The 19458-nt window shown below is 45.1% G+C and overlaps 2 protein-coding genes across 4 annotated transcripts in view; both read left to right on the top strand.

Moving 5' to 3' along the window:
• The first annotated feature begins 2710 nt into the window (after window positions 1–2710).
• On the top strand, window positions 2711–5738 carry LOC133122323 (myeloid-associated differentiation marker homolog). Its single transcript, XM_061232253.1, has one exon. It carries the CDS (start codon window positions 2978–2980, stop codon window positions 3821–3823), a length of 846 nt encoding a protein of 281 aa, XP_061088237.1. The 5' UTR covers window positions 2711–2977; the 3' UTR covers window positions 3824–5738.
• Window positions 5739–8735: 2997 nt separating this feature from the next.
• Window positions 8736–19458, top strand: part of LOC133121530 (testis-expressed protein 2-like) — a 49439-nt gene continuing 38716 nt past the window's right edge. For all 3 annotated transcript variants that reach the window (XR_009708006.1, XM_061230761.1, XM_061230759.1), the window contains exons 1-2: window positions 8736–8885; window positions 10205–10292. The gene's annotated coding sequence lies outside the window, so the exon portion shown is untranslated. The remainder of the gene's footprint in view (window positions 8886–10204; window positions 10293–19458) is intronic.

The raw sequence follows: 19458 nt of genomic DNA, 5'->3' as shown, positions 1-19458 counted from the left end.
TCCGAGCTGCCGTGTCTTTAATGGAGCTTTTCAACAGGGGCTGAAGGAGACACAGTATGCCCAGACCTCATGATTTCACCACATTGCGAAAACGCTTTGATGTTGTTGTGCCCCCCCCTCTCCCCCCCCCCCAGCCCCAATTCAACAGAATGTTGTTTAGTTCAAAGCCAAGAACAGAGGCGATTCTCTGCTTTTAAATTATTAGCTCCCTAAGTCATCTGTAATGATATAGTTTGACTGAAGAGTGCAGTTTATTAACTACATAAAGACGACATTATTAGAGCAGGGAAAGGCAATCGGCAGTTTTGGCCTTTCAGCTTAGCAGCGGGAGTTTCTGCAGCTTTGATCTGAATCACTGCTAAATGTCTTTGTGAGATAGTGGGAGCTGCCCAAACCAGCACCGGGGACCAGGGCCACGTCAATTATTAACTTCCTTTCCGCTCACTCTCTCTTCCCTTCTCTCTCTCTCTCTTTCTCTCTCTCTTTCTCTTTCTATCTCTCTCTCTCCCTCTCTGTGTCTCTGTCTCTCTCTCTCTCCCTCTCTGTCTCTCTCCTCTCTCTGCCCCCCTCTCTCTCCCTCTCTGTGTCTTTCTCTTCCCCTCTCTCTCTCTTCCTCTCTGTGTCTCTTCCTCTCTCTGTCTCTCTCACTCTCTCTCTCTTTTTTGTTGGGAGGAGGAGGTGTCAGAGAGTGGAGGTAGTTCTCACACCTAGAAGCACAAGTGTAAGCTATGTTTTTTTTATTTTGTTTTTGAGCAAGCAAAACTGTGGCGTTCACATCTACAAATGTTGTGAGCATGGTAAGAGGGGTTATCTCGGTGCAGCTTGAGTATGCATACTATAAACTGATTAATAATATTGACACGTCTCGTAGAACTTGGTGTGTTGCTGATGAAGGAGGTTGTGAGGTTGCATTGCCATGACGAGGGGGCGGGGTGAAGTGGTCTTCAAATCTGCTACTCAGTGCATTGACGGATTCACTGATACGTTGATTGTTGTGCACTGACCCTTTTAAATAAACACATAAATTCAATAAATCAATAGGTATTGCCTATTGGGCTTTGCAGAAGTAGTGATTTTAAATGAAGATTTAAATATTATTAAAATGCTTATAATTCAATACATAATATGTGGTCGTTGTGCAATAGATTGAAGCAGAATGTCCATGCTGAGAATGACTCTAAATTGTGTGTGAAAAGCTTCCTGCCAGGACATGTTGAGGTCTTCAAATAAACACAGTGTCATTCTTGTTTCCACCACATGATGACACTGTTTCCCTCAACATGCCTAAATCATTAGTCACATTAGTTTCAAACCATAGGCATGGTATCTCCCTGAAACAAATACAACTTCAGATGAGGAGTACCAGGCTCTGACCATGAAATAAAAAATCTGAATGCCTTTTGCCTCCTCAACTGTGATATCACTGATAAGTTATGATCCATTATAATCCATAAAACGGCACAAAAAGCATTAGTGACCATTTATCTATAGGGCAGCCTGTGGCCTAGTGGCTAAGGAACATGACTCGGACTTGGAAGGTTAGTAGCTCAAGCCCTGGTGTAGCCACAATAAGATGCAAGATAAATGACAAAGAGATTATTATTATTCTAGTATTCCAACTGAAGAAGTATTTTACAGTAAAGCAAATAAATGTCCTTGTCTGTGCTCTCAGTTGTCACCAGTAAACATTGCTTATGCATCATTATTATTAGCGTAGTAACTTCATTTATTTTTCGTATAAATATATGTATATGTGCAGATGCATGTGAGGTAAATATACAGCATACAGGCATGCATGCAAGCACACATATGCACACTCAAGCACATGCACTCAGGCCCACACAAACTCACACATGCATACACAAACACAAAAACAGAAACTCACACATGCATAAACAAACACATACTCACACACACATACACAAACACACAAACAAAAACTCACACATGTATACACAAACACACACTCACACACGCATACACAAACACACAAACACAAACTCACACATGCATACACAAACCCACACTCACACACGCATACACAAACACAAACTCACACATGCATACACAAACCCACACTCACACACAAACACACAAACACACAAACTCACACATGCTGCTGTCAAAATCAACGGAGAGACGATTTGTGAATCATTTAGGCAGTACCTGTGGTGGTGTCGCATTTCTCCCACAGGAGGGTGCTGTTGAGTCGCCATCCTGCCCATCCATGCTCATGACTCATTGAGGCCTCTGATACATGGATCAGCTCTATGGGTTTAAGCTCAGACTGAACAAAACAGCATGGGAGCAGCTAGTTATAAGGATATGGTTAAACAATGATTTAGGCTAATACAAGGAACAGGGAGTCCATACAGAACAATAGTCTGAATTTAATGTGACATTAAACATTAAGCATATCCTAATGCATAAACAACACTAGCAGAGGCGATGCTATGCTTGGGCGTTGACGCGTTGGCAGTGGAAATGTTGAAAAGTGCGCTGTATCAAATTTTGCCCCAGAAAAAGGAAAATGCCTCAAGCTGGAGAGATCACAGTGAAACCTTTCAATATCTTTTATTGTGGTTTCTGCAGCTGCCTACATTCTGTCTGAAAGCATCGTTCTGCAGCCATGCAGGAAGTGGGAGGTGACTGCAGAGGTGTCACACGTTTCGACGAGAGCTCTGCTTCCACGGCCACAAAAGAAAGCAAACAACCCTACACTGGCTGCCTTGGCACCTGTATGTTCTCTCGCACTGCGATCACGCTATGATCCTTCCTCTGAAATTTGGTTTGTTGAAGCTACGTAGGGGTCGGTGACGATGGAGTCATTCTTGCCTGGTTTTGGAAGAAGATAGTGCCTTGTCTTTTTGGGTCGAACGTGGCAGTGTGTCTTTGTAAGTCGGTTGGAATAGCTGAAGCTAGTCTAGAGATCGAGGGGACAGGTCTGTGTGTCAGGGCTGTGTAACCGAGGACCACCATGCCGGTGAGACTGGGGGAGGTGGGCATCCTCACCAGCCCCATCTCGCTCGTCCGGATCTGGGCCCTGCTTTCCGGCTGCCTCACCTTCAGCCTGGGGTCCTACATAAACGAACTCTCGCAATTCCGCATCTTCAAGGTGTCCTGCATGGCGGCCTGGTGCCTCCACTTCATCTTCACCCTGTTCGTCATCCTGGTGGAGTTCATCCAGTTTCAGACCCTGGTGCCCGTGTCCTGGAAGAACCTGCCCGTCACTGTGTCCACACTGGGGACACTGGTGTACCTCAGCACATCCGTGGCGTTCCCCTGGCTGTTCATTTCCAACGCCCACGACCCGAAGGCCATCACGGCCGTCGTCTCCTGCAGCCTGACCTTCCTGGCCTACGCCTCGGAGACCCACCTGATCCGCCTGAAGCGCAGGGAGGAGAGGGGCTACATGGCCAGCCCCGCAGGGCTGCTCAAGGTGTTCCAGGTGTTCGGGGGCTGCGTGATGCTGCTCCTGGTCAGTTGCCAGAACTGTAAAGGGAAACCAGAGGGCTGGCAGTTCTGGCTCTCGGTGGGAATATACATCTTCTGCTTCCTCATGTCCCTGGGCACCGTGTTGGTGATGATCGGCGACTGTGCTGGGCGTTGTCTCCTGCCCTTCGGCCGTCTGCTGCTCGTGTTCAGCCATCTAGGTGTTCTTCTGTACATGGTCGTCACGGTGATCAGCTTCATCAATATCCTGCACATCGAGCACGACCATTGGCCATTTGTTGTGACCGGAAGCATCATCACCTGTCTCACTCTGATAGCCTATACCGTGGACCTGGCCTTTTCCATCAAACTTTTGTGTGACAGGTCTTAAAGATCCTTCTGGAGATAAGGTGTCGTACTCTTAACGCTGTGAATGACATTATGTTTTAGCTTAATAGAGGTACAGATGACAATTGACTGCAAGTATTCTAGTAATTTTGCTGAGGTGCAAAAAAACAGAAGCGTGATAAATTACGAGGTTGCACATTGGTCTCAGCGGCTTTAGCACTATCATTATAAGTGTTTAATTGTTTAGGGTATTTGTCAAAGGACTCTTTGAAAGTACATTGATGGCCTTGGTTTGTGTGTGTGTCTGTTTGAATAGGTGTTTTTTATTCTGTTGCACATTAGTTGCTATTACTGCTGTCCTACATGTGATATAAAAATGCCTGTCTATGTAAGATCAAGATTTACAGTCTGAGAAATACTTTTTTGTTGTGATAGTCCTCTTTTAACATAGTGATAGTGAAGTTTTCAAAGTGTAGTAAATTGATACATATGCTATCATTTAGTCATTATATTTCTTTAAATAACTTTAATGCTGTAAAGCTAATGTTAAATAGTTGGCATTTATATAGTGCCTTTAGCCAAAGCGCTGTACAATTGATGCTTCTCATACACCCATTCATACACACACTCACACACACTGACGGCGATTGCCTGCCATGCAAGGTGCTGACCAGGTCGTCAGGAGCATTTGGGGGTTAGGTGTCTTGCTTAGGGACACTTCGACACAGCCCGGGCAGGGGATCGAACCGGCAGCCCTCCAACTGCCAGACGACCGCTCTTACTGCCTGAGCCATGTCGCCCCATTGAAGTATTACTTCTTTTTTTTTTACCGTGTATACTGTGTTCACATGAACTTTATACATTTAAGAAGATTTGTTCATGGCAAAATAATGTTAAATATAGTATTTAAATAAAATTCGCAAAATGTATTTGACAAGATTTTCATGAGAATTGTCATGGTAGTGTGAACTAGCACAGGGATGTTATTTTGTATAATACACAGTTACATATAACAGCCATATAATGCAGTGATTTGGTGTGCCAGGAGGAAGGAGGCACACGCTGCAGTAAAAATGAGTGTGAGATGAAGGGCAGGATTAAACGGTTTTCTTATTGTTGTTGAATGAGATACAGCGCGAGATACAGACTGATGGGACAGATATTCCACTAAGATATTAGGAAGTATTTCACACAGTGTGGACTAGCTTACCAGGTCATGTAGTGGAGGTAGAAACTCTGGGGGCTTTCAAGGCCAGGCTTAATACGGTGTTAGAGGCTACGTATCTGGTTTGTAGGAAAGTGGTGCACACAAGGTGCACTTTAGTGGTAGGAAATTCAGCTAGCATTGTCAGGCTGAGGGGCCTGATCTCACTATTATTTTTCATGTTTATCATATGCTACGTTGTCACGTCATGTCATGTCTGACTGACGGCTGCCGTTTAGTACAGAGTGGATTGGCTTGGTGCTCCCTTTACTTGAATGTCTTGTGTAGTCTGCCCATTTCCTGTGGGTTGCAAGCACACTACCACGCATTGTGCTGTGGTACATCCTGTAAAGTTTTTGAACGATGACTTGGACAGAGAATACGCTTTTAAGATGTTTTAGTCAGTGAATATATGTGCTTCCTTGTTACTAGCCATTCTCATTTGTCCATTACTGTCCTAGTTTTTTTATCCCTTCTATGACCACAATGCCCTCTATGGACTGGAGGGACAAACATGTATGATGGAACATATCAGGGCTATTAGAACAGTACACCTTCATTGTGGTGCACTGGATTTTCCATACAGGAAGCATGAGCAATATTTTCTCTCCTCCTTTGCAATGACTCATATACAGTATGTGGCCAATTGGAATATGTGTAGATAGGATGTGAGATATGTGAGATCAACTATAGATGCTGAACCAAAAAGTGTGTAAACTCACTGTAAACAATTAAAGATGGCATATAAACTCTACTTCTTTTGTCATCCAAACTTAATGACTTTAGGAGCAGTACTTAAGAGCGACACCAATGGTTATATATATCATCTGCCACAACAGCTAATAGCTAAATATAATACTAAAAGATTTAACTGATTGTGGGAAGTTCACTCTTTGTTTCAAATGTATTTTCTTCATAAAAGCACTACCAGTAGTGGCCACCAGATAGCAATATTCTCATTCGATACCGTAGTGTGCGGAATCTCAATCATGCCAAATTCCCGATTAGCTACACCCCCGTGCGGTTACTGTGTGCACTGCAGGCAGCGAGTAGCCTTGGTGTGCATTGTCGAACAGATTATTCATCCATAATTCCCATAATAGACCATAATTCCGGTCCGTATAAACGAGCAGGCAATAATGATACAAACATTTGTTTAGAATTTACCCAACGACAGTCATCGGATTGTTCAGGAAGGATTGTCTTGGATGATTTCGATTTTAGTCTAATATTAAATTTGGATGGAGACAGATGCTTGTGGGTTCATTTAAATTCTGTCTGCGTATAAAAATGTAAAAATGAAATTAGGACAACTGCCTATGTGACTTTCGTGTATTTAATGTGAACAGTTCTGGTCTACTATGTGGTCATGTAGGTTAAGTGTGACAACAAACCTTTCCAAGCAATTTATAAAAACACCCTTTTGCAAAACACCTGTTTTCTCACACGTTTATCACACAAAAGATTTGCCTGTTTTGTTTATGTCCAAAAACAACGAACTGCTCTGTTTTTGGTTACTGCAGGTTGTTTTATTACAGGTTGATCAGTTTTACATTCTATGAAAACATTTCAGGAAGCCATAGTAATGTAAAAGCAAATAAATGTTTTTTTAAATATGTTTGTAGCTTTGTGCGTGTGTATGCATGAGTATGTATATGTGTGCGCGCGCGCATGTGTGTGCCAGGGTGTGTGTGTACATGCACGCTCACGACTACTGTCTGTTCTGGCTCCACGGTGGTGGAACGAACTCCCCGTTGAGGTCAGAACTATAGAATCCCTCCCCACCTTCAAGCGCAAGCTGAAGACACACCTCTTCAAACAGCACCTCTCCCCATCCCTCCCTACCTCCCTGTGAACCTTAATTGTTGTCTCTGTGACTTGTGTATCAGTATTTTAGTTGGCTAGGTAAGCAGTGTTTGGATAGTTAACTTTGGTGACTTTTGCTCTGTTTGTTTGTTTGTTCAAAAAAAAAAAAAAAAAAAAAAAAAAAAATTGCCCTTGTCCTTATCTTTGTTGTACAGGTAGCAGTTGAAATTGTACTTACCTCTAGGGTCTTTCAGCGAACTTATCCCTGGTTATGGGTATGCACTTTGTTGTACGTCGCTCTGGATAAGAGCGTCTGCCAAATGCCAATAATGTAATGTAATGTAATGTGTGTGTATTTGTGGGTGTGTGTGCGCATGCAAGCATGCACATGTGTGTGTGCGTGTGTGCGTACGTGTGTGTATGTGTGTGTGTGTGTGTGCGCATGTGTGTGCATGTGACCTTCTGCATGTGTGTGTGTGCTTATGTTAGTGTTTGTGTGTGTGTACGTGCGCGTGTGTGCGTGTAATTGTAGATGTGTGTGTGCATGCGTGGCCATATGTGTGTGTTTGTGTGTGGGCGTATGTGTACTTGTGTGTGTGTTTGTGTGTGTGTGTGCGTGCGCATGTGTGTGCATGTGATTGTGCATGTGTGAACACGTGTGTGTATGTGTGTGTGCATACCTATGTGGTTGTGTGTGCATGCGCATGTGTGTGTGCGTTCATGACCTTCTGCATGTGTGTGTGCGTACATGTGTGTTTGTGTGTATGCGTGCGTTTGTGCATGCGCACATGCATAAATGTGTGTTTGTTTGTGGGTATATGTGTGCTTGTGTGTGTGTGTGTGTGCATATGTGTGTGTTTTTGTGTGTGTGCGTGCACATGTATGTGCATTTGATTGTGCATGTGTATGTGTATGTGCATGCGCGTGCATACGTGTGTGTTTGTGTGCGTGCATGTGCTTCTGCATGTGTGTGTGTGTGTGTGTGTGTGAGCATGTGCAAGAGTGTGTGTTACAGGACCTTAGGAGGTATCTGCTATCCCTCGGACTCAGGTCTTGCTATGGCCTTTAAGGAAAAGCTTACACTCTCCACAGCTAACTAATTATGTGTATGTGTGAGAGGAAAATGCAATCAAAAAGGACCACGAATTGTGAACCACAAATATGCTTCAGTTTAATTACATATAGGACCTCAAATTACCTAGCTCTGTCGGTTCAACGTGTCATTTGGTACATATGCTAGACATTTCAGTCATACCATAAATCATAGGGAATTTCAGGCAGCACATTCTGAGCCCCCAAGCAACTGCCAGTCTGCCACTGTTCTGACCGTGCGGTCGCACCGTAGCAGTGCCGGTGAGTAATGACTGACGATGACATCATCAAGCAGCACCACATATTTAGAGCCATGAGACGAATGCAGAGCAGCGTGACCTACAGTAAATCAATGTGATTTTTAATCTCTGATTATTCCTTCATATTTCAAGCTAGTAGATATGAAAGAATAATGATACTGTGGATATGACCAGGGTTAAGTGGATAAGGCTGCGTTTCCTCTATTTACTTCATGTGATGTGTTGTGGCGAGTTGTCCTTATGCAGATGGCTGGTGTTTACAGCATTTGGCAATTCCCCCTACCAAACAAGGATACACGTGAAATAAAACAATTTAAAACGTGTAAATGACATTTCTCTCAGTAAAATGCACTTAAAGTATTGACTTTTCTGTCTTTTTAAAATACGTTATTACGTAACTATTTGGTAGAACCTGCATTAGAACAGGAGTATAATATTTGGCCGACAATTCACCAAAACAATCACACGCCCCCCTTCTGTCTGTAATCGATCTCAGAAAACATGAATAATCCCAGCGCTATTCCCACCTATCTGCTTCGATTACTTTAGCCTTGGTAGACTGAATCCAGTTTTCTCATTCAGGAACTGTTTCAGAAGCAGTCGTTTTGTGAACAGGCGGAGCAAGATACGAGATTTAGATACGAACACTGGATTGATCACAGCGTATCTCCACCTCAACTCTAAACCTAATTTCCACGTCCAGCAGAATTAAAATTCTCCTCGATCAGGTGAATCGAGACACGGTAAGACCGAACTCCCACATTTATTAGCTAGCTAGCTTGTTATAGCGATGTGAGATTGTTGCTAAAGGCTTTGTCAGTCCGTTGGGTTGTTGTGTAATACTACAGTTATATCAGGCGTTTAACCGCAGGATTTGTAATTGTGTGCGGTGAAGGTGTGCCAAGAGTTGTCACTGCTGGTTAGCTTGTAAGAACGCAAGGTCTGGCTGGGGCGGTGTTTTTTTCTGTCCTTGTACACACAGGAAGGTAGATCGTTAGCTAGCTGTGTTGCTAGCTGCTATACTTCATCATTGCAACTTGAACGGGTCATCGAACTGTTTGGACTAGCTACACATCCTACATCTAGGCCATTGTAAACTCACAACTATCAATTAGAACGCTTGTGAATTATATTCACAAACTGCAAATAAGAAATAGCATATATAGCTAGTATGGCTAGCTGTGCGTCTTCCTATCATTGTACACAGTGGCTGAAAAAGCAAATCTGGTAAGCATTATGGTGAAGTTGGCTGGCAATTGAAAATGCATTGATTGTCCGTAAATAACTGATGAGTTAATTTACCTTTATATTGCCATTGACTGTGGGGGTCTAACCACAACTGACCGATGACGGTTCAAAAACTGACATACAGATTGACCATATCTTGTTCCAAATTGAGCACATCCTTCTCCAGAGTGAATGGAAACAGAAAATAATGTATTCACGCCCATGAAACAAATTGTTGATTCCTACGAAGTTGTCTCCAGCAGGAGTTGGGGGAAATAGCTATTCACTGTATTTCTAAAAAGTACTTATTTCGTGGATTTAAAACCAGACTAAATTTCTCCCGTGTAAACTGAATCTGAAAACTACTGAATATACAGTACAGCCATTCACCAACAGCGCAGCTAAAGCAAGAGAGCTTTGTCCTTTTAGCCATGCAAACCAAACCCACATTTGCATGCAACAGTAATGCCATACCCAGTCTGTACAGTTTAATTCATTGCATTCATTGTCCTGGACTTCTCTGAAACAAGGACTGAGCGACATTCATGACATTTAGCATGCTGCTGCCTTAAAAAAAATAAAAAATAAAAAAAAAGTTTTACTTTTCTTTATGAAAAATGTGACCGTATTGAATTTGATGTATTTTCTTCATCTCATTCTAACTGTTATATACTAAGTTCAGCATCATAATCATCGTGAGTCCCTTTTGCCAGTCATGTTTGAATGCATAGTGTCAAGAACTGGGAACATGTTTCTGTGCGTGCGTGCCTGTGTGTATTTTTGTGTGTATGTATGCCCTCTGGACTCAACATGGCTGATGTCTCTCCTCCATCAGACAGCTGAGGATTCTGACACACAAGAGTCATTGTGGCCCAATGCAGACAGTGAGGCAGAGGGGGATTGAATGGCACTGAAGACTCGAGGTAAGCGCTTTGGAAGTGAATTTGAACTGGTATCGATCGGTGCGTCTGTGACATGGCTGACCTAGGTGGGAGAGAAGGAATTGATCCTCCCTCACCAACCCCTGTACTCCCCCACTGGAGCAATGTTGAGCCAGCAGCACCGAGACCATATGAAGGCAGAGGATGGCGTCTGGGACAAAGGTGTCAGGTGGCAGAGTTTGAAGCTGTGTAGGAACAACAGTGACAGAAAAATGCATTATTAGGCCCTACCGCTGAAATTAGTGTACGTTTGTCTCCTTCGCTTGTCTCTTCCGTGCCACTCCGGCAGATTACTGTAGCGTAGCGGTTAAGGGACATGACTGGGACCTGCAAGGTCGGTGGTTCGATCCCCCTTGTAGCCACAATAAGATAAGCACAGCCGTTGGGCCCTTGAGCAAGGCCCTTAACCCCACATTGCTCCCGGGGAGGATTGTCTTCTGCTTGGTCTAATCAATTGTAAGTCACTTTGGATAAAAGCGTCTGCCGAATGACATGCAATGTAATACTGTCATTTGCTGGGATTCTTTTTTCACGAATAAGAGATATTATTGTGATGCCGAGAGAAAATGGCTGCAGGTGCCAAGACTCATGAGGTAATGTGTCTGGAGCCAAGTGCAGCTGCAGTTTTTTTTTTCTTTCATTTTTTTTTTTTTTTTTTTTTTTTTTTAAACCTCACTCAGTGCTTTTTTATCAATACTGGGCTTTCAGTGCCAAAAAAAAAAAAAAAAGGCATTGTGTAGAGTACCTTGGTGCTCAGCCTTTTTTCAGGTTGGGGCTGAAGTCAAAAAGCCATGTGGTCTGGACACGCTGGCCACTTTCTTTAAACAGACTGACCGTGTGGAGGAGACTGGGCATTGTTTTAAACCACTGTCTACTGCTGCTGTTTCTGCCTCTGAATGTGTGTGTTTTAACAATGCGGAGGACTGGGCATTGTTTTAAACCACTGTCTACTGCTGCCGTTTCTGCCTCTGAATGTGTGTGTTTTAACAATGCGGAGGACTGGGCATTGTTTTAAACCACTGTCTACTGCTGCCATTTCTGCCCCTGAATGTGTGCGTTTTAACAATGCGGAGTGGTCTACTGAAAGTCTGCCAGGCCAGCACACATACGGGGTTGAGGGCAAGTGCCAGTGTGAAATGCATTACATTACATTAGTTATTTAGCTGACGCTTTCTATCCAAAGCAACTTGCAGTTGATTGGACAAAGCAGGGGACAGTCCCGCCTGGAACAATGTGGGGTTAAGGCCCCGCAGGTGCTTGGATCTTATTGTGGCTACACCGGGGCTTGAACCACCAACCTTCTGGGTCCCAGTCATGTACTTTACCCACTTGGAAACAGGCTGTGTGTCTTCATGAATAACGAGCCCGTTTTCCCCCATATTATCACAGGCGAGTAAGGAATTTGAATGTCTTCAGGAATACTGTGCCCGTTTTTACCCATATCGTCACAGGCGAGTCAGGAATACCGTGCCCGTTTTTTCCCCATATTGTCACAGGCGAGGCAGGAATACCAGTGTCTTCAGGAATACCAAGCCCATTTTTCCCATATTGTCACAGGCGCGGTCTATCTGAATGAACGGGCTGCTTCCCAGTCTACCAATCTCATGTCATCCCTTGGTTTGCTTAATCTGTTGCTCCGTTTCAGCTGATAGTGTCTGACTGCTCAGTCGCTGCTCACTCTGGATCATCTTTTCAGAGAAATGCTTGCAACATGTTTGTCTCTTGCAAATGAGCAAGGTCCCTCAGAAACATATAAAATTATGTTTGTTGGTTTATTATGACGGAAGGAATCCCGATGCTTCTGATTTTGCCGTGCCTGTTCTGGGACGGTCATAACTCGTGGGGCGTGACAAACTGTAACTACGTGCGGCCAAACATTACGACACCTCGCCAGAGGCTTGGGCTGAGACTGGTGGGAACTGTGGAAACGCTTCCGACTTGCCTCGGGTTTAGCCGGTCTAAAATGAAGGACGGATCGACGGAAACGCGGCCTCCGTGTCTTGCTACGGCCTACGATGGGGTATGGGGGTTCAGTGCTCGGGATGCATCCCTCCAGGGCGCTGCTCCTCTGGTATTCCTGCTGATGTAGAATCGCCGCATGTTGGCATTGTTTCCCTGTCTGATACCCTCCAGCTTCCAGCCCTTTCTGTTCACAAGGCTGGTAGGGCAATAATTATCTGGGCTGTCTTTGGTAGTCATAGGATAGCAAGTTCTCTCTCTCTCCCTTCCTGTATTAAGAATGCATGTTAATACAACAGAGTTGTTCTGTTCTTCTCTTTGTTTTGTGTCCTTAGTTGTGTGTATTTACTTGATCTGATGTTTTTACCCAGCTATTCGCATAGTCTTTTCCATGCTATCTGTATCATTCCTTTCATATGACTGGATATATTAAGCGACGTTGTACGAAGGTCTTATTGATATTCAACCGAATCCTTTTGGTTACAAGTCTAGGTTGTTGTACATCGCTCCACTCTGCCGGAGACATGGCCGCTATTTTCGTACTTTTCAGTTGTATCATTTTTGCCTTGCTGCAACTGTATTCCGGCAATCTTTCCCGACTGCGCTTAGAGGGATGTGGGTTGTGTAACGAGATTCCTTTTGTTGTGTCACTTTACAATACCGTCTAAAAAGCAAGAAATGCGGCATCTCTGTGTTGTAGTGTCAGCTCTTCACTTTTAAACCAATTCAGCGACCTTGGGTCTAAATTTGCCTATCCGGTGCAGTCAAGGTTGAAAAGGAAAGTGAATTTGAGATGAGGGTTGCTGTGTTTAACAAATTCTCATGCAATGTTGGTTCTTCTAATGACTGTTTATTATGATAATTTCTTGGTCCTTTTACACCCTTTGAGCATAATGGGGGGGGGGTGAAAGGAAGCTAGTAGGTAACATGCATTTACATCGAAGGTTGACGTTTTTGACCCAATGAAAAAATAGAATTTAAAAGAAAACGCATACAGTAATTATATCTGAGTTTCAGGGTGTGTTTGTTGAAAGGTGAATATAGGAGTGTGTCCTGGTGAGTCCTCTGCAGTTACCTTTACAACTGGACCTGAATCCAAACTGAACGGTTTGCAAAGAAAGGGAAGTTTTTATAGCCGTTCCAGTGCTCCCCAATACTGCCGAGTCAGGGTCTGAACGTAGCACAAGGGGTCTGTACTCTTGCGTGGGACTACAGATGTAACTGACAAAAAGGACAAAGCCTTGACAACCCATACATTGGAAATGGTGGCGTCATCAGAGAGACATGGCAAAGTAAGCTACAGGTGACTGCTGATGTTGCAGGCAAAAATAGCACCATGATAATGAACCCAATTATTCCCACCTGACACCTGTTCATAATGACCATTAACCACCTCAGCCTCCACGACTGTCTCAAAGCCGTAGAATGCGTCTGTCTCACTTATTCAGGTTATTCAACCACAACGTGGATTCATTGAAGTACTCCTGTGTGTAATGTGACTGCGCTGCGCTGCAGTAGTACCGGAGTGTGTTTCGTATCGGAGTGTGTTTCGTACCGGAGTGTGTTTCGTATCGGAGTGCGTTTCGTATCGGAGAGTGTGGGCGCACAAACCTACCTGGAATGAGTTTTCCAGTCTTCATTTACATGCTGCTGGGGCATACAAATAAACAGGAACAGAACGTCCTTTGTAGCTACAAAATGCGTGGGGTTTTGTTTTTCCATACTCTCCGATTTGCTGGTTTGGGTAACTTCAGTGTCTAAAGGAGGGCTGCTCAACCCTGTCCCTGGAGAACTAGATATTTTCATTCCAGCCCTACCAAAGCACACCTCATTCAACAGCTAGTGATCTCGATCTTGTTGAGCTGCTAATTGGTAGAATCAGGTGTACTAAATTATGGTTGAAATTAGAACCTACGGTGGGTGGATCTCCAGGAGCAGACTCGGAAAGCCTCGGTTCAGCATGGGTGTCCAATCTTATCTAACAGGGCTGGTGTAGGTGTACGTTTTTGTTTTATTGTAGCACTAAGATGCTTGATTTTACTCAAATTCAAAGTCTTGACTGAAGACCATGATTAGTTAATTGGTTGTTTCAAGTGTTGCAGTGGTGGACTGAAACAAACATGTGTCCACACTGCCCATGTGGATAAGAGTGGACACTCAGGTCTAAAGTAAGGCTAATCTGAATGAAAATGACAAAATTGAGTCCTGTATACATCTGAATTTGTTTCGCACTCCGTTGCAAGCTAAGTTAGTCACCGTTGAGGGTCAAAACCATGTCCTGAATATCACAATTTAGAGTACATGCTGGTATTTACTCCGTGTACATGATATCAGATCATCACAGCTAAGCCCAGCGTTACATGTGTAGCGGCATTTACCACAGACTACCTCCGAGAAACACCGTCACCTCTTCCTCCTGCACGTCCGTCGCCTTTCCGTCTCAGACGGAGAGGGGGTAAAAAAAACGGCGCTTAACCCGTGTTATTGACAGATGTGCACGAGCCTTCAGTGCCCTGCCGTGTACAGACTGACACCCCCTGCACCCACTTACTGAAGTGCCTAGTGTTGAGAGATTAGAGAGGCACAGGGAGGGATGATCCCTTTGTACAATCACGGGGAGCGTTTATTCCCATCCGACACCTGTTCACCACCATCTCCCACCGCTTCGGGGCTTTCTCAAAGCCTGCCGTTGAGCTGCCTATCTGCCCGTCTCCCTTGCGCGTCTCACTTGCCCGTCTCACTTGGTAAATGGTAAACGGTTGGCATTTATGTCGCGCCTTTATCCAAAGCGCTGTACAATTGATGCTTCTCATTCACCCATTCATACACACGCTCACACACCGACGGCGATTGGCTGCCATGCAAGGCGCCGACCAGCTCGTCAGGAGCATTTGGGGGTTAGGTGTCTTGCTCAGGGACACTTCGACACAGCCCTCCGACTGCCAGACGACCGCTCTTACTGCCTGAGCCATGTCGCCCCCGCACGTGACGCCGGTGGCTAATTGAACAGTCATTTCAGTCGTCCTGTGTGTGCTGCAGCAGTGCTGTGGCTGGCGTGTGCTGTGTTGGTGTTAGCATCACTGACACAACACCTGCAGCAGCTTGCGCATCGCACACCCACTGTGTGAGACACGTACATAATCACACCTTCCTGGAATGAGTTTTAGAGTTCATTCATTTGCACGGCCTGCACTGTTGGCGGCTTAACCCTTCTTAAGCCTCTCAGCCCCGGGCCCAATATGAAGTGGCTCCACCCACATCTCCAGGGGGTTTGGCTTTGGTTGCGAAAATTCTGTCGGCTCAAAACGATAATAACAGCAGTCATTTTGATTGGTTGAAAAGGTGTAAGGTCCCGAAGGCTTAAACAAGAACAGAATGTCCTGTGTTCAAAATGCATTTTCCGCCCTCTCCACTTGCATGGTCGCACTGCGGGCCTGTTTGAGGTACTCTGGCTAATCTCATATCAACGCTCCCTTTTCAGATTTCCCCCCCAGGCCTCCTCCTGCATGCAGCTCACAGCTCAGAGCTGAGGTGAACGGTCTACAGCCGCTCTTAATGTCCTCCCTCTGTGCCGAAGAAGGTCACCACATCCTCTCCCACCCATGTTCACTTTGCCCGCAATTTGCGTGTCATCAGAGCTGGTGATGTCTGGAGAGGCTTGGTAATTTTTGCATGGCCATTTTTATCGGTCTGTAGACTTGTCCGTGACTCTACAGCGACAAACATAGGAGTTACTTTGGACTATTTACAGCAGTCTACTAAACCAGTTTAGCCAAAAAGGGGGAAAAAGAGAAGATGCTAAAGTTAAAGTTGTGTAGTCATCATGTACTGCTGTCGCACTGCACATATTTGTGAATGTTGGCTGAGGACCAGGGAGAGCGGGAAATGGTGTCCGTTCTGGAGGTGCACGGGCACACGGGCAGGCAGCGGGTTACCCTGCAGAAGCACGGAGGCTGCCGGCTCGGATGTCCTGTAGGCCCCCTGCGGGGAAGGTCAGGGAACGATGATGAAATGACCGCGCCATTAAGGGCATTCGTCAGCGCGTTGACATTTAGTCCTTCCAGGGCCTCTTTTATCTTTAAAAGCAACGGTTTCTTGTGCAGCGATACATACGCCACATCCTCTGCCCTGTTAAGGTGTTTCTGACACATTAAATACCAGGCGGTTGATAACCACTGCCTGTTTGTATGTGACAGTTTAGCCGCACACGCATCGGTCTTGCTCCTTGCCAACGAATCTTAAAAATAACATAAATAAATACATAAAAAAGAAATGAAGTGGTAAACAGAAATGAGGTGATTGAATTCAAATAATTTATATGAACAGCATTCACTTTTTAAAATGCAGGTGTCGGCATCCCTTGTGTCCTTGTGGATGGTATTTCCGGTTCTGCATTCCAGGAAAATTGAGTTTGACATGTTTACTGTGTGTTTTAATGCAGGACTGTGTTCCACAATGGCAGGTTTCAGGCCCTATTGTTGGGCTGTGTAGGGAAGCTGCAAGCTGCAAGCTGCTGTTAGCCAGGGAGTTTGTGTTTTTGTCATGCCTTGCAGGAGATCGTTTCAGTCACTACTTCAGGTTGCAGTGACATCAGCGTATTGATTCCTTGCATATCCGTAACTGTTGGTTTCAGTTATTTTTGGCTGTTGTGCTTCAGCCTAATCCAGCACTGTTGGTATCGCCTATTTCCAGAATGGTTAGCCTCTGTAATTTTCTCTCATTTTCTCCCCTGAAGTCATCGCTCAGTGATTCACACCTACACACAGCCTTGCAGCTGACTCACTCACACTCGTCCACAAACTATTTTCAGCACTGCACATCATAAAGTTCCACAGATGGGCTAGCGCAACTTCAAGATGTACACTTCGCAAGTTTGTGTTGCTGGGATGACTGAATGTATAAGTAATCAGAATTGTAAAATTTTTAGGTATTTTGTGGAATCGACCGTAATCGGTAGTTGTAATGGAACTTTTACAGTCCGTTCTGGAATCAACCACAATCAGTGATTATAATGGAACTTTTACAGTCCGTTCCGGAATCAACCACAATCAGTGATTATAATGGAACTTTTACAGTCCGTTCCAGAATCAACCACAATCTGTCATTGTAAAGGAACTTTTACAGTCCATTCCAACAAATGCAGTCTGTGATTGTAGAGGAACTTTGGTTCCAGCCCAGCCATTACGGTACCCTGGCGCGGTGAGGCTTTGACACAGGTGCAGTCACTCAGTCATGGCGGGGTTAGGGCACAGCCCGGGCTGGAACCTGCTTTGCCGCGGGCAGTGTTTGTGGTGAGTCTCCTCAGCAGCCGCGCCCCGCAACTCTGGAGGTATGTGCTTCAGCCAGGACTGGGACTGGGAGCACTTTCCTCAGCAGTGCCTTCCCCCCCCCCCCCAAACGTGCCGAGGGGCCGGAAAGCCTGATTACTCTAGGCGGATAAGCGAGCCAGTCAGTGCTCTGGCATGCAGCGGGGGCCAGGAGAAACAGCCGGACACTGTGTCAAATTCAACTTTTCGTTTTGCTGCTCGGGAAGTGCACAGGATGGGGGGAGGGTAGGTGGTGTACGTGTGCGCATGTGTGCTGAGGGATGGTGTGTATGTGTGTCTCGGTGCGTGGTGTGTTTTTATGTATGTGTGTGTGTGTGTGTGTGTGTGTGTGTGCGTGTGTATGCATACACATGAGCTGACGGACGATGTGTTTGTGTGTGCGCTCCAAATGCGTGTGTGTGATTGATAAGGCTGTATACCCTCTTATTGACAGGAGTAGCTGCGCTGTATCCTTCCAGACAGACCCCTCCCAGTCTGACTGAGCACCAGCCTTGTGTGCCTCCTGACTCAGCTGCTTCCAGCCTACTCACTCTGCACCTGATGCTGTCGCTTCCATATCTTTATAATAATTATCAATGAGATTGTGTATTCATATGAGCATCATGTATTTTCGAGGCAAAAATACCAGCGCTAGTAGTAGCACATTTCAATAAATGGTTCAGCAACCGAGCTGAAAACTGAAGGATCACCATTATAAGGCTGTAATCCTTTAGTTAGTTACACGTCCCCTTTGATGAATTACAGATGAGCTACTGGTCTCCTGGAGGTGAATCTTGATTACCTTTCTCTGTAATTGTACCCTTCAGACACATTCACTGGGGCATGACCGCTCCTAACAGTATCAGCAATTAAGTCTCAATATCCTACACTCCTATACACACACACACACACACACACACACACTCAATTACACATACACAATACCCACACACACACATATGCACACACACACACAGGTGCACACACTCACACATACGCAACACACACACATACACACACGCTCGTTCACACATACACAATACACACACGTGCGTACATACACACACACACACACACACACACAATGCACACACTCGATGACACATACACAATACACACACATGCTTAGTGCTTAGTTCCGGCTGGCTGTTCCGCCTGACACAAGTTAGCCTTTGTAAGGAAGTCCAAAAGGGCAGTAAAATATAAAGTGATCTTTCCAAAATTCTAATTCTGTCACTTGGTTCCCCTCTGGTATGACGTGTTCCCTAATGTGGAGTGTCGACAGGCCGTTTAACCCTTCAGGCTGATGTTTGTCTGTTTGCTTGGTGTGAGAGAGCCTCTGTGCCACTAAGTGGGTGCCCTCCATTAGCTGATGAGGACTGACTGCTGCTGCTGGGAGAGACTGATGGCACAGGACACACACACACACACCTGCGGCACGCACTCCTCTCTCAGTCCCGTTCAGTGAAGGGACCGTCCGTTATGAGAGAATGCAGGCCCAATTCGCCTCACCTCCAGGAAATCACCTCTCCAGACAGCCACTGAATGAGGGCTTCAGAGAAATGGGTCTTCCTGGCACTCTGGTGATTGAGTGAACACTGGGGCTGTTTAGAGCGAGCTGACGGGTCCTGTCTGGTACTGCAGCCATGTTTGTCTGGACTGGGACCCGTCTGACCAGGTTACTCAGGATAATCATCCGCACAGCAATTCGCTAGTCTAGTGTGTTTTATTATGGGAGATGGCTTAAAGGGGCTTTGTTCTTCTCTGTGTGTGTGTGCCTCTTGTAGTATTTTATTTTTTTCACGAGTTTCATGGTTGTCCTCGGTCCAGCGTTGCTGCAGTTGAAAGTAGAAGAGCGAGTGGCTGTTCTGTGATGTGTGAAG

The sequence above is a fragment of the Conger conger genome, chromosome 2 (genome assembly GCF_963514075.1).
Source record: "Conger conger chromosome 2, fConCon1.1, whole genome shotgun sequence".
NCBI classification, from domain to species: domain Eukaryota; kingdom Metazoa; phylum Chordata; class Actinopteri; order Anguilliformes; family Congridae; genus Conger; species Conger conger.
Note: the sequence above shows the minus strand (reverse complement) of the source record. Positions and strands in the feature narration are given on the sequence as shown.

What these genes read in the sequence shown, in the direction of transcription:
- LOC133122323 (XM_061232253.1), top strand. Translation starts at nt 2,978, where the DNA reads ATGCCGGTGAGACTGGGGGAGGTGGGCATCCTCACCAGCCCCATCTCG.